At 54.7% G+C, this 14,709-nt stretch overlaps 1 protein-coding gene across 1 annotated transcript in view; it reads left to right on the forward strand.

Annotated features, from left to right (window-relative positions):
* WWP2 (WW domain containing E3 ubiquitin protein ligase 2) overlaps nt 1-8,360 on the forward strand; it is a 120,271-nt gene extending 111,911 nt beyond the window's left edge. The window contains exons 14-24 of the mRNA XM_069456663.1: nt 118-193; nt 451-522; nt 747-835; nt 2,576-2,735; nt 4,151-4,284; nt 4,595-4,735; nt 5,368-5,488; nt 5,809-5,913; nt 6,793-6,889; nt 7,058-7,130; nt 7,493-8,360. Of these exons, the coding sequence (XP_069312764.1) occupies nt 118-193; nt 451-522; nt 747-835; nt 2,576-2,735; nt 4,151-4,284; nt 4,595-4,735; nt 5,368-5,488; nt 5,809-5,913; nt 6,793-6,889; nt 7,058-7,130; nt 7,493-7,592 (1,168 nt within the window). The 3' untranslated portion in view covers nt 7,593-8,360. The remainder of the gene's footprint in view (nt 1-117; nt 194-450; nt 523-746; nt 836-2,575; nt 2,736-4,150; nt 4,285-4,594; nt 4,736-5,367; nt 5,489-5,808; nt 5,914-6,792; nt 6,890-7,057; nt 7,131-7,492) is intronic.
* Nucleotides 8,361-14,709: the final 6,349 nt, after the last annotated feature.

The raw sequence follows: 14,709 nt of genomic DNA on the forward strand, positions 1-14,709 counted from the left end.
CCTCCCTTTACTCATCTTTAAATTAACATCGCATGAGCTATCCTCAGGGCTAACAAAGACAAACCATTGATTGTTTGAGAAATCATGTGGATTCTAGAACATCTTTGCTCTTCCCAGGCCGAAGCAAGGTTCCCCTGGTGCCTACGATCGAAGTTTTCGATGGAAGTATCACCAGTTCCGTTTCCTCTGCCATGTGAGTTCTGGTCCTGGGACTCCCAGGGCAGCTGGGGTTGTTGGCGTCTTTCGGTCACCAGCTGTCCCAGCCCCGCCGCAGGTGGTGGAATGTCTGTCTTAGGTGGCAGCGAGATGCTGGTGTAACCCCAACTTCCGTTCCCAGGGACATGCTCTCCCTGTCCTGGCCCAGGGGTGGTGGGGATCCCAGTTCATGCAGACAGGAGACCAGACTACCACTCGTGGCCCTGATTTGAGGTTTTTCCCTTTTCTTTTCAGTCAAATGCCCTGCCCAGCCACGTGAAGATCAACGTTTCCAGGCAGACACTTTTTGAGGATTCTTTCCAACAGGTTAGAGCATAATTATGGAGCCCAAGACCAGGGGCAGGCAAGAGCCCTCCGCCCACGGCCCCTTCTTCTACCCCATGGCCTGTTATACCCACACTGTTGCGTGTCCAAGGCGTGGGCCTCGGTGACCGTGTCTGCTGGGGAGGAGGCCTTAGAATCCCCCTTTCTGTCCCCGCCCTGCTGTGGGCGGGAGAGTGGCAGGCTGGCCAGATGCTCTGTCTCCCCAGATCATGAACATGAAACCCTACGACCTGCGCCGCCGGCTCTACATCATCATGCGTGGCGAGGAGGGCCTGGACTACGGAGGCATCGCCAGGTGAGCTCGAGTGCCCTGAGGCTGCACTGTACCCGCTTGCCCGGGCTGCGGGTCCCGCGGCCAGAAACCTGCCTCCTCCTTGCGCAGACTCACTCCCGAAGCTCTCGTGCGTCTTCAGAAGTTGGCACGGGGCGCCGTTCAAAATACTAAATCCATATGGCCGGTCCAAGTGGGCCTAGAGTAGGGTTCTGGGGTCCCCTATCTTGGCTAGAACTAACCCCGTAGTTATGGGGTTATGGGGAGACTTGGGGGAGGGGCTCAGGAGAGTGGCTCTTTTACCAATTACTGTGATATTATTTCTATACTTTAACAACCAGTCCAGCAACAGGTGCATTAAAATCAGCCCTGGGCTTCACTCCTCTTGAGGCAGCTGGAGCAGGAGAAGTCAGGTGTCTCAGTGTGCATAAGCTGTGTCACGCACGACCAAAAGGGCCTTGATCAGGACTCAGCTCATGTCACATGCACGGGGTCAGTAAATTCAAACAACTGATGTGACCCTGAAATGAGCCCAAGGCATCGTCTTGCCCTCAGCCCAGTCCACCTGCAACAGTTATCAGCTCTCTGGGAAACGGTGCCTCGGACCACGGGGCAGAAGGGCCCCGACAGAGGGAAGGAGCGTCTGGGCCCGCGGTGACCTCTCCGCTCAGTGACCTCTCACGGTGGGGGGACGTCTTCTCGCTTGGTGTGGGGTTAACTTGCTTCTGGTCCTCTGTTCGCTGGTGGTGTTGCCTTCTGCGCTGGCCCCCCGTGGATGGATTGTCCTTTGTCCGTGGTGACCTCTCCAGGCTCTGCTTGGTGGGCTTCTGGTGTGGCTCGCGCCCTGTGTGTGTCTCTCTCTCTGTGTCCTGCCAGTGGTTTTACCCTATGGTAGGTTACGTCATGCTGTTCTACCACAGGGTAGAACCACGGACAGGATACCGGGGCACCCTCTGCATCGAAGGACTCCTCGTCTGCCCAGCCACAAACAGCCCAGCAGCCAGGGACTGGCCTCCTTGGGACGTCCCCCTGCTGGTTTAGCTCAAGCCCCAAAGGACTCTGGATTCTGGCTTGAGGCTTGTACCTGGGGCACAAACAGATGCTAAGGCGTGGGTCTTGGTCACATGACTACACGAAAGTGTGGGAAAGGGCACGGTGTTGGGGCCTGGGGAGAGGGGAGGGCAGGGGCGAGGGACGTGAGGTGCCTGTGGCGTAGCTGCTGGGAGTGAGGTTATGATCTAGAGGCAGCATAATGTACAGTTTTCGTGGGTCAGGAGTTGGGAACATGTTACCGTGTGTTCATGTTGTGCTGCCTCCCCAGATAGGGTGGAAGCAGGGTGGTTGCTATTTATACAGCACCAGCAAAGCAAGAAGGTTGTTATAATAAACATGTAGGTCTGTGATACTTCAACATAGTGCCCTTGTGCAGTGCACAGCCTTCACAACTGTGCGTGGTGGCCCTGGGTGCAGGGAGCCCCTTTGCCATTAGAAGCTCTGGATGTTGTCATGTGAGGTCCTAGAATGCACCACCTGGGAGCCAACAGGTTCACGGGCAGGTTTTCCTAAGCATCGTCCTCGAATGCAGTTGCCGTCCTGGTTTGCCCAGGTCTGAGCCTGCCCCGCGCCCTGACCAGCTGTTAGTGTGGGCTGGCCCAGGCCCTGGTCATGGCTCTACTCCCCGGGACACGTGTCTCCAGACTACCCGAGCCACGCTGGCAGAGAGTCCTAAGTCCGTTGTTCTTGTTTTTCTCTCTTCCCTCGCAGAGAGTGGTTTTTCCTCCTGTCCCACGAGGTGCTCAACCCCATGTACTGTTTGTTTGAATATGCCGGCAAGAACAACTACTGCCTGCAGATCAACCCCGCCTCCTCCATCAACCCCGACCACCTCACCTACTTCCGCTTCATCGGCAGGTTCATCGCCATGGTGAGGGGCGCCGGGGGCGGGCCCTGGTCCCAGGAGTTCTCTCCTCTCTTCTTCCTCTTCCTTCTGGTGAAGTGTGCCGGGCACAGGGGCATCCGCTCTTCCCCGCGGCCTCCGGGAGAGGCAGCCTGCGGGGAGGGTGGGCCCTGTGCCCCTGGCGGCAGCCGGACCGAACAGCAGCCCCGTGGGCCGGCGCTCCCTCTCTGGGCCCCCAGCTTCCTGCCCACAGAACTCCTAACCTAAAAACGCAAAAGCTAGAGAGAGTTCTGGAGAAACCAGAGCTTTCTCAGTGGCCACCCCGAGGGTACCGAAGGGTTTCCCGTGTCGATTTGTGCCAGACTTGTTGAGCAGACGCCCAGGGTCTCTGGGCCACGGATGTCACTTAACGTTAAATGCGTCGGGGCGTTGGGATGACAGGGCCGAGCGAAACCATCGCTGCCCACCTGCTGCCTGTCTCTGGGAGATGCCACTGTGTGTCACAAGCATTTGGGAATGTGCAAGTGAGGCACTAAGGCCTTGTGGAAGGGGATTCGGAGGCAACACTAGCTTAGAACAGAACCCAGCTTGGTGCGAGGTGTCGGAGGCGTCTGTGGGAAGGTGGGCGAGCAGCGCGGAGGGGGAGTCGCAGCACCTGCATTGACCTAGAAACAGGGGCGCAATGTGAGTTTGGAAAGGGGGATCCTGCCCCGTTGAGTGTCTTGGGAGTGTGGAGAACTGGGATTGAGAAGGGGGCGCCGTGGGAGCCACAGTCCTGCTGCCGCGTTTGGTGGTTTGAGACGTGTCAGTGCTAACTGTCCTTCGCATCACCCCCTGACTTCCCGAGTGTCCGGCCCAGCTCCCCTCCAGGACCCGAGGGCCCCGCCAGTCCGTGACTAAATATGGCCCTTCCCGTCGTCTGGAGGTTCTTGGCCAAGGTGCTGGGCTCTGGGAGCGAGCACATTCCTCCCAGGTCCAGAGACCCGCCTGGCCCAGCAGTAACAGGACAGACCAGTAAAACCCCAGACTATTACTCACCATTGGCCGCCAGCTCTCGCCACCAGTGGTGTCTGCATTATTTTTGGCTGCCTCTGCCACCCAGCCCTGCATGCCAGTGAGTCAGGGCTGCCCCCGGGGGCCGTTCTGAACAAGTCCTTTCTTTGATGGTGGGGCAGACCTTTGCTAGGCCGGGAGCCAGCCTGGCAGGTGTGCGGGGCCGGTGGCGGGCCTGGAGGTGGGCTCCCAGGATCTGCAGGGTGGGGTGGGAGTGCATCCCAAGGTCCCGGGCGGGACAACGGTGTTGCAGTTTCCCAGGCCCCTGAGGTTCTATCAGGGAGGGAAGGCAGGTCGCGGAGGCAGATTTTGATGCCGCATCCAAGAGCCTGCGGTGGGCCGTCTCCAGGGAAGGCCAAAGCTCTCTGCCGTGCCCCTTCCCTCCCCAGGCTCTGTACCACGGAAAGTTCATCGACACGGGCTTTACTCTCCCTTTCTACAAGCGGATGCTCAACAAGAGACCAACCCTGAAGGACCTGGAATCCATCGACCCCGAGTTCTACAACTCCATCGTCTGGATCAAGTGAGTTCCCTCTGTGGCCCTGCCCTGCCAGCAGCCAGGTCTCCAGCTGGGGAGTGGGTTCCAGTGGTGGCCAGGGAGGTCCCTGAGCACTTGTCTTGGTGAGAGCTTGGGCGGAGGAGCAGCTTCTAGGTCCCCTGTAGGGCAGTTCTGGAATTCTCTCCTTGTGTCTGGGAGCTATCCTGTGCCCAAGATTCTAGGCCACCTGTGAGCCCTTGGGGACTCATGGGCGCTGAAAGTGAGCAATGGCACAGGATCCTGGGAAGACTCTGCTGAGATAGACGTCTTCCCTCTTGGTGTGCTGTGTCCCCAGGGAGAACAACCTAGAAGAGTGTGGCCTGGAGCTCTACTTCATCCAGGACATGGAGATCCTAGGCAAGGTGACAACCCACGAGCTAAAGGAAGGTGGCGAGAGCATCCGTGTCACCGAGGAGAACAAGGAGGAGTACATCATGTAGGTCTCCAGTGCCGGGAGCTCTGCAGGCTGGGGAAGGGGTTGGGGGACAGGGGAGCAGGCGGGTTGCAGAGAAGGGCTTTTCTGTAGGTCACCCCCGACTCAAGACCCTCCCATTTGCCTCTGCCTCAGTGGCAGCCGCTGGCGCCAGTCACATGATGACGTGAGCTGAGGGAGCCAGAGCTCGAGGTCCTCTGTCCCTGACCTCAGCTTGCTCTTTTTTGCCATGTGGGACGACCACGGGGCTGGATTTCTTTGAAGAGGCATCAAGCTTAGGTGTCTCCGTCTCCCTCCCCCTCCTGACTGAAAGGACTTCCGTGTGATGCGTGCTGGGGGCACGCTCCACCCTGCCTGTCCGTCAGGCCACTTGGTCTGGCCTGTGACCTCCACACTTGCATGTGTCTGAGGTTCAGTTGGTGACGGTGGCAGGAGCAGGAGGAGCAGGTGCTGGGGGTGAGGAGGGTGCTCTCAGAGACTGCGATCTCCGGGTCACTGTGAGTTTTTCAAGGTTCTACTGGGTCTTCAGCACACTGGGTCTAGGTGTGCCAGAAGTTTCTCTGCTGATTTGGTGCCCCTGTGTATTACTGGCCACGTGGTCTCGGGCTCCACCCATGGCTGGTCTTTGGTCTTAGGCTGCTGACCGACTGGCGTTTCACCCGAGGCGTGGAAGAGCAGACCAAAGCCTTTCTGGATGGCTTCAACGAGGTGGCCCCGCTAGAGTGGCTGCGCTACTTTGACGAGAAGGAGCTGGAGGTGAGTGTCTGGGGCTGCTGGGACCCTGAGCCCCTGCTTGTGGGGTGATCCTGCTCTTTGGTGTGCTCACCATACACCCGCAGAAACTCACCCATAAAACCGCTGCTCCAGCAGGCAGATGGGTTTGATCTGGGTCCTCAGAGCCCACATGTCCCTGGACGCATGTTTTAAGAAAGCAGGGACTTGCGTTACCCGTATTATTAAAGCTGCCAGCAGCAGTGGCTAGTTGGAAACATTTGGGACTGTTCCATCTGCTGGTGAGTGGGAGACCTCCCCGCGGGGAGGGGCGGCCGGGTGCTGACGGCCTCCCCCTGCTGCAGCTGATGCTGTGCGGCATGCAGGAGATAGACATGAGCGACTGGCAGAAGAACACCATCTACCGGCACTACACCAAGAACAGCAAGCAGATCCAGTGGTTCTGGCAGGTGCGTCCCGAGGCCCAGGTTAGACCTCAAGCCCAAGAACCCTTCGCCTTTGACCTTCCCCTCACCACTCCCTCCGCCCCAACCTGCAAAAGGAGACGATAACCCCAGCCTTAGGGTGAATGGAGGCTGTTGCAGCTGGTTCGTGGCCAGGGAGTGTGACAGGAGGTTGTCAGTGGTCAGCCTTGGGCCAGCTGCTGTGCAGGGCAGGGGGTGGCCTGCAGGAAGGAAGTAAAGCTGCCAGTTGTGTAGTCCCCTTCCGGCCAGACAGGACGGGAAGGCAGTCCCCTGGCTCCAGAAAAATCGAGTGAGCTGTCATCTTGGATATAATGAATTGATTTCTTTATATATATGGGTTTTGTTGTCATTATGAAGTACAGCATACATAAGAAAATAATAAGTATAACTTACATATTCGTTGTGTATGTACTGTTTGTGGAGGTGAAATTCATATACAATTAGCCATTTTAAGTATTTTAAGAAATACAATTCTGTGGCTTCTAGTACATTCGCAGTGCTGTGCAGCTGCCACCACTATCTAGATGCAGAACGTTTCATCTGCTCCCGAAGGAACCCTACACCCGTTAAGTAGTCGCTCCCGTCCTTAGTATATTTTTAAAAGCAGAAGTTGGAGGGGAAGAGAATACCTGGCCCGAGGTGTCCCTGAGACCCAGAGGTGTCCTGTGGACTGGTGGGACTGCTCTGCAGACACAGCCTCTTAGAGAAAGCACCTTTGGGGTTTCTTAGGTTGGTGGCTGTCACCCCCGCCCAACCTGGCTTTGTCTTCTCAGCCCCAAAGAGGGGCCCCGCTGACCTGGGGAGCTCCCCGTTAGGGCCTGGCCAAGTGGGCCACCTGATGTGCCTTGACGTGCGGCGTTCCAGGTGGTGAAGGAGATGGACAACGAGAAAAGGATCCGGCTGCTGCAGTTTGTGACCGGAACCTGCCGCCTGCCCGTTGGGGGCTTTGCCGAGCTCATCGGTACGTTTCCCTGGCCTTGCTGGGGCCCTGGCTGGGGGTGAGGACAGTGTGTTCCTGGAAGCAGGTCAGTGGGAGAGGGCTGAGCCTGTCTGTGGGTGTAGCCAGAGGGCCCTGCTTTGGGAAGGGACGTTTCTGTTGACTTACGGTGTGTTTGACCTTGGGTAACAGGTAGCAACGGACCACAGAAGTTTTGCATTGACAAGGTTGGCAAGGAGACCTGGCTGCCCAGAAGCCACACCTGGTGAGCCTGCTGGTCTCAGCGGCAGATCGGGGAGCCTCATAGACCAGACACCCCCTGGGGCAGCCCAGCGGGTGCAGCCACTCCGAGCCTCGACTCTGGCAGCTGTTTGTGGCTCTGGGGTGGTGGGTTGGCGAGATGGGGCTGTGATGTGCTCCGGCTGCCACCGCCTTGGGCGTCCAACCCGCCAGGTGTCACCGTTCGGCTCCTCCCCACTGTGCAGCCGTCCTGGCCCCTCCCCAGCCCCCATGGTCCCGGAGCCTGCGCTGTGGGGGGCCTGCTGCATCAGCCTGTGGCAGTGGCTGAGCTGTGTGGCCCCCTGCAGCCGGGCAGGGCTGCTGAGGGTCCTGCTTCCCTCCCCACAGTTTCAACCGTCTGGATCTGCCACCTTACAAGAGCTACGAGCAGCTGAAGGAGAAGCTGCTCTATGCCATTGAGGAGACTGAGGGCTTTGGACAGGAGTAACCATGCCGCCGCCCCACACCCCCCAGCGCACACGTAGTCCTGAGTCCTCCCTGCCTGAGAGGCCACTGGCCGTGCAGCCCTCGGAAGGTCCCCGAGGACAGTGGCTCTGCATGGGACCACCCCGTCATCACGCTGGTGGCAGAAGAGCCTGATCCCGGGAGGCCCTGCAGCCCCCCACCTGCAGGTGGCAGTCTGGAATAAAGCCTCCCGTCACCTTTGGCCCCTCTACCCATTGTGAAGTCCAGAGGGCTGACCCTATCTGCAAAACTCTGTCCCCTCCCCGGGCCCAAGCCTGGGTATGCGTGAGTGTGCCAGGGAAGGTGGGCAACGGTCGGAGCCCTGGGCCGGGTGGGCTGGTTAGGCGGGAAGGAGATTGGCCCCTCGGGGTAGCCGTTCTGGACCGAGAAAGCCAAGGGTCCCTGTCAGTAAAATAGATTCTGTCTCAAATAGAACTTTCCCGATGATCCATGTAAAATGAAGGTGTGCGGGCAAGGACTCTGGGTCAAGGCTGATTTTACTTCCCTCCCTGGCGGGCTCCGGCCGGGAGGGCAGGGCAGCCGGACTCCGCAGCGACCAGTTCGTTCTTTCTCGGCAAACAGAGCGTCGTCGGGGCTGCCTGGGTGCCAGTGGGATGGAAACGGCAAACGCCTGCAGGCTTCCTTGTCTGTTCATAAACTTGAAGCGTTCGTGCGTAGGTTTGCTTTTGGTTTTCTGGTGTGCTGCTTTCACTTTCTGTCCAGAAGCTGGTGCCCCAGGTGTTCCAGGACCTCGAGGGACCCAGCCCCGTGGGCCTAAGAGTTTCCCAAACAGCCGCTCTTCTCAGGAACCTGCTTAGCGGTTCTGTGAGCTCAGGCAGGCCTGACCTGGCAGTTCGTCCTAATGGTGGCCTGGTCCCTGAGCTTGGCAGAGAGGAAGGGGTTGGTGTCCTGAGCGACACTCCCAACCTTGCCGCCTTTAATAGAGAAGAAGCCCCTTTGCTAGATCCAGTCACCCAGACAGCCCCTGCCGTGGGCGTGTGGGTCTGTGTCCCCCGCCAGCCCCTGGAGCTCCCGGTGGGCCCGTAGTCCCCTGTTTAGGATGCAGTGTGGCCCCCCTGGCTGAAAGTGCTCATCGTGCGTAGATGTGAGGTTTTATCTGCACGCAGGCAAGGAGAACCAGCAGAAGGGCCCTGAGCTGCTGCAGAGCCTGACTTGATTTCTGGAGTTCCCACCAGCTGCCGACATGGGAATTCGGCCGTTCCTTGAAATCTCTAAGGTGGACGTGCTCCCGTGGGGTGCCGAAGTAGTGACTGTTGCAGACTCCCCAGTCCAGGCCCCCCAGGATTCTAGCGCCGAGCACCAGCTGCAGACCAGCTTCCTTGAAGCCCAGACAGGCCCTCAGGCTGGTCGTGGGGAGCCCTCCGAGGGTGGCCTCATGTCCCCAGACCTTGTCCTTCCGAGGCCGATGGAGGCACAGCCCGTGTCCGCCCGTCGCGTGTGCTGGTCTGAGTGGCCCAGCTTGCTGCAGCTCAGCCTGTTCTGTCCCTCTCCGTCATTTGCTGCTCCCCCTGCGGCACGTCCCCACACGGGCCGCTCTGTCGGGGGTGGGCCGGGGCGCGAGCTGCGGTGCGAGGTTTGGAAGCGTCAGGCTTGCGGGTGTTCATGTGTGTTCTCGTGTGTGTGTACGTGCGTGTAAATAACTGAAGTGTCTGTACGGAATGCCCTTCGGTAGCACTGGGTTGGTCAGCAGAGTGTTTTGTAATGCCCGCCCCCCACCTCAATATTGCCAGTTTCTTGTGCAATAAACAATCAGCAGCTGTGGGTGGTGTTGGTGTGGATGTCTGCAAAACTGTGTCCTCCAGACAGGGGGCCTCCGGACCTGGATAGAGGCGGAGATGCTTATTTTGAGAAACGCGTGCGTCGTTCATCGAGGCAGCCCTACTTCTGGGGAGGACGGTCGAGTCCTTGTCCAGGGATCACTGGCTTCAGCCCTCGGTCGGCTGCCTCACCCTACCCTCTCGCCATCCTCAGCCTCCCCCTGGCGGGCCTGGGTTTCTTGGAGCAGTTGCTGTGGGCAGCAGACCAGGACCAGCTGCAGGTTGCTGGGCTTGGGGGAGAGTGTTCTGGGCATTCATTCATTCAAGAGATACTTACTGGGGTTTCACGAGTTCCATGATTGTAGAGGGACCTGCTTTGGACCTCATGGTCACACAAGGGCTTGCCGTTCCCCCCCCCCTTTTTTTTTTTTTTTTTGCCAGTGAAGTGTTAAAGCTGGGGCAGGTCACCATGCTGATGGGGCCGGTTGCATTCAACATGGAAATGTGGACCACGGGAGCCCTGGTGCCCTCTTCTTAGGGAGGCAGACATGTCCGGAGCTCCCTGGAGTCCGTCAGCTGAACTCACTCCCACCAGCTCCAAAGCCTTTCTTTCATGTGCCAGGGCGACGCTATATTTTGACAAAATCATTGAAAAAAGTCCGCGTTACACAGACGTCTCATAATGACTTCAAATAAGACACGCTCAAGCAGAAATCCTCTCCCCGCCCTTCCCTCCAGAAAGAACCTGTGCACAGCTGGCCGTGGTCCTTCCAGACTATTTTGTGTGCGTACGCAAGTCATACACACAGGATTTTAAAATATACTAAAAAGGGATTATTACACATGTTGAACAACTCACTTCTTTCATTAAATGCGACACCTTTCCCTGTCTGTCAATATTAGATCTACTTAATTCTTTAACTACTGTGTGATATTCCATATTGCGGTGTTTCTAGACTACGCCCATCTCCTTCCTGGGGGCGTCACAAGGGTGTGTCCAACAGGCCACTGGTGGCTGCAGAGCTTCCGTAAACGCCTTTGGGCAGGTCTGTGCGCTGGGGCTGCTCTTCCGGGACAGGACAGTCCTAGAAGTTGGATTGTTGATTATGCACCTTTATGTTACAAAATTTTAAAAGGTTCAGAATTCAAAGACGCAAAGGGTCTGCAGTGGAAGGCCTCGCTTTACTCTTCTGTCCTTTGCCCCCCGCCCCCATCCCTCCTGGAGGCAACTGTTGTTGCTGGCTTCTTTTGGATCCTTCCAGATACACTTTAAAAAATTGCAGCAGATCCTACCAAATGGCCCTTCAAGTTCTTGTCTGGCCACCCTCACGACCACGCAGGATCTCCTGCTGCCCCTCTGTGAATCCATCTGAGCTCCCTGGTCTCTGGTTGCCTTTGACTTTCACACAATCAAAGTTGTTTTAACATTTACATTCTATTGTGTAAACAGAATGAGATGTTCTGTACTTTCTCCAAAGATTTATTCTAAAAGCTGAAAAGCAACAAAAAATGTTTCCATTGCTATGATCACGTGAATACAGTTGACTGAATAATATAACGCAACTAGTTCTTGCTCAGATCTTTTCCTCTGTGGTTTCTAATTACCTGTCTTTGCTTTTTTTTTTTTTTTTTTTTTTTTTGTTGAGACAGAGTCTCACTTTGTTGCCCAGGCTAGAGTGAGTGCCGTGGCGTCAGCTTAGCTCACAGCAACCTCAGACTCCTCGGCTTAAGCGATCCTACTGCCTCAGCCTCCCGAGTAGCTGGGACTACAGGCATGCGCCACTATGCCCGGCTAATTTTTTCTATATAGATTTTTAGTTGTCCATATAATGTCTTTCTATTTTTAGTAGAGACGGGGTCTTGCTCAGGCTGGTCTCGAACTCCTGACCTTGAGCAATCCACCCGCCTCGGCCTCCCAGAGTGCTAGGATTACAGGCGTGAGCCACCGCGCCCGGCCATTTGCTTTTATTATATTCTTAATTTTTTTCTTACTCTGCAGTGTTTCAAGTAAAACATCTAGGTACTAGTTCTATTATGGTTACTAGAACACCCCCCCCACCCCAAATCCCTAGACATTGTAATAATTTCCTGATATAATTAACCAAAGATAAGATAGAAAATGATTTTGGAAGTGGAGAGCGATGTGACTACCTTTGGTGCTCAGAGTCCCCAGTAGGGTTCCCAGGTGCCAGTAAGACTTTATATAAGGTGGGACCTCACCAGATCTGGAAAGCCCAGCTCTTGCTATACTATGGCCCGTCTCTGTATTGGGGCTTATGTCACCTTTCTAGAAAAACACAGTAAAGCTCTGTGTGTGGCTCATGCCTATAGTCCTAGCGCTTTGGGAGGCCGAGGCGGGAGGATTGCTCGAGCCCAGGCATTAGAGATTATGTTGAGCTGTGATCACGTCACTGAACTCTAGCCTGGGTGACAGAGCGAGATCCTGTCTCTTTAAAAAAATAAAAAAGATTTGTGTGCCTGCATTTAAAGGAATGCTTACAAATCACAGGCTCTCCTGCTGGTTGAACCAAACTCCTTATCATCAAGGCTCCAGCCTCATCTTGGGGAAGAAAATTGAGCCAGTAGCCAAAGTTGTTCCCTAAGCTCATTTCCCTACAATCTGCCCCTGGGTCTGATTTTACCTTTTCTCCATCTACCTCTGATTCTGAGGTTGGTTTGAGTACCACAGTCGGAAACCCACTTTGCTACGGTCCGTGGCTGCACCAACCAATTGATGCAGACTGCAGCGTTGATTTTTCTTTGGTGTACTTTCTGTTACCTGTAACTTTTAAACATTGTCATGGATTCAGGGTCTAACTCTGGTTGGTCTCAATGATGCATTATTTTTGGTTTGTTTTGCTTAGTTTTTTTTATTGTGGTAAAATACACATAACACAAAATTTACCATCTTAGCCATTTTTAAGTGTACAGTTCAGTGGCATTAAATGCATTCACCTTGTTGTACAACCATCGCCACCATCCATCTCCAGAACTCTTTTCTTGTAAAATGGAAACTCTGTACCTATTAAACTACTTCCCGTTCTCCCCTTCCCCAGCCCCTGGCAACCACCATTCTACTTTTTGTCTGTATGATTTTGACTAATCCGGGACTTCGGATAAATAAAATCATACAGTACTGTCTTCGTCACTGGCTTAGTTCACTTAGCATAATGTCCTCACGTTTCATCCACGCTGTGGTATGTGTCAGAATCTCCTTCTTTTTAAGGCTGAATGATATTCCATTGTATGTTATGGACCCCATTTTGCTTATCTATTCATCTGTTGGACATTTGAGTGACGTCTACATTTCAGCTATTGTGCATAAGGTTGCTATGAACCTGGGTGTATAACTATCCCGCTGAGACCCTGCTTTCAGTTCTTTTGGGTACACCCAGAAGTAGAATTGCTGGATCATATGGTTAATTCTTTTTTTTAAGCCCTACTAGGTGCCAGGCACTTTGTTAGATACTTTTTTTTTTTAAGATATGGGGTCTTACTATGTTGCCCAGGCTGAACTAGAACTCCTGGGCTCAGGTGATCTCCTGCCTCAGCGTCCTGAGTACCTAGGACTACAGGTGCACATCACTGGCACCCAGCTTGGATCCTACGGTAATCCTATTTTTAATGTTTTGAAGAACTGCCATACTGTTTTCCTCAGTGGCTGTACCATTTTACATTCCCACCAGCAGTGCACAAGAGTTCTAATTTCTTCAGCATTTACTATTTTTTGTTGTTTTTTGATAGTAGCCATCGTTATGGGTGTGAGGTTGTATCTCATTGTAGGGTTTTTCTCTCTTAATCCCATGACAGATTGTCATTGTAGTTTTGATTTGCATTTCTCTAGTGATGTTAAGGATACTTTCATGTGTTTATTGGCCATTTGTACATCTTCTTTCAAGTCCTTTGCATTCACTGTTTTCTTTTTGATGCTTGTTATAATTTTGGCCCCTTCAATTTGACTCTGTTGTCACCCTTTGATGGCCTGCAAGATATTCTATTCCCAATCTTAGTTCCCTTGCCCAGAACATGGAATCAGGCACTCTACTGGCAGCTCTGGTCCTTTTTGATGTAAAAAAAAATTATTAGAAATCAAAACATGGGGTTCCATCAAAATGCTCCAAATAAAGACACGAAATGTAAGAAAAGAAAAACAAAAAGACTGGTTCAAAGACAAGGTAAATAATTCCATGAGCCAGAAACAGAACAAAAGTGCAAAACACTGGGTGAGACTGAAGCGGTGGCCCTGCTGTCCCCGGAGCCTGGCAGTGGGGCTGAGAGCTCAGCCGCCGTGGGCTGCAGGGGTCTGACTAAGTCCAGCACAGACAGGGGGCATCTCAAGGAAGCCGGCCAAGCAGCAAGCAGAGACCAAAGCAAACTGCTGCTGCTGTGCACCTGGGCTGTGGCTTCGAGAACAAACGACGGAGGCCTAAGGAGGCGGAAACTCACCAAGCCAAACCCATCCATGGTTCTGAACTGGGAGTGTGATCTTCCTAGGTCGCCCTAGGCCAGGGCCCCACTCTGCCATTTCAAGATGAACCTCTAGGGTGTGCAGGCCCAGAAGCACAGGAGGAGGCACGACAGCGCACAGGAGAGGGAGCGAAAGAACAACCTCTCACTCAGCACGCCTGGCTCTTGCTAGTTCAGTGGGAGACACACGGGTGGGTCTTGCTTGCTGGTCTTTGCTGTGAGGGATTTGGTGGCAAGTGGGCCCTTTCTCTGAGGCTCCAGGCATCACCGTTAAGGGGTCTCTTGTCTTAGGTGGCTGGTTTCTTTAGACATGGATCCTCCACTGTCCCGCCTGTGGAGGAAATGACTGAGCCGGGGCCACTTGCTTGCAGGCTTCCTGGGAGCAAAGACCAGGAAGGAACCGAGTCTCCCAAAACCCAGGCCACTGACTTTGCCTTTTCTCTGGCTTTCCTGCCCTGCGTCTTCCCCCCGGGGGAAGGGGCTGAGGGCAGCTACCCCTTTGACTGGGGTCCCCGCGCCTGGAGCTTGGCTCAGCCTCTGGTCTGCAGTTGGGAGCAGGGAGGTAGCCAGGCTGTGCGGGGCACAGGGGAGGACCTAGGTGTCCCACCATTCTGTTCAGAAACGTGTAACTACCCCAGTTTTCAGTCTCGCCCTCACTCTTGCCTTCCTGCTGCCTCCAGGTGCTGAGTTTCTCGGGGTCCCGCAGGACTGGGCTCACTTCTTATCTGCGTCTCCCTCCGCAGTGTCTTGCGTTGAAAATTCTGCTTGGCAGTGACACTCTTCTACCTGATTTGCACCATGTCAAACCTTGTGAACCGTCCTTGTCCGTCACTGAATCCTCTTACATTAAAACTT

Source organism: Eulemur rufifrons, chromosome 23, assembly GCF_041146395.1.
Source record: "Eulemur rufifrons isolate Redbay chromosome 23, OSU_ERuf_1, whole genome shotgun sequence".
NCBI classification, from domain to species: Eukaryota; Metazoa; Chordata; class Mammalia; order Primates; family Lemuridae; genus Eulemur; species Eulemur rufifrons.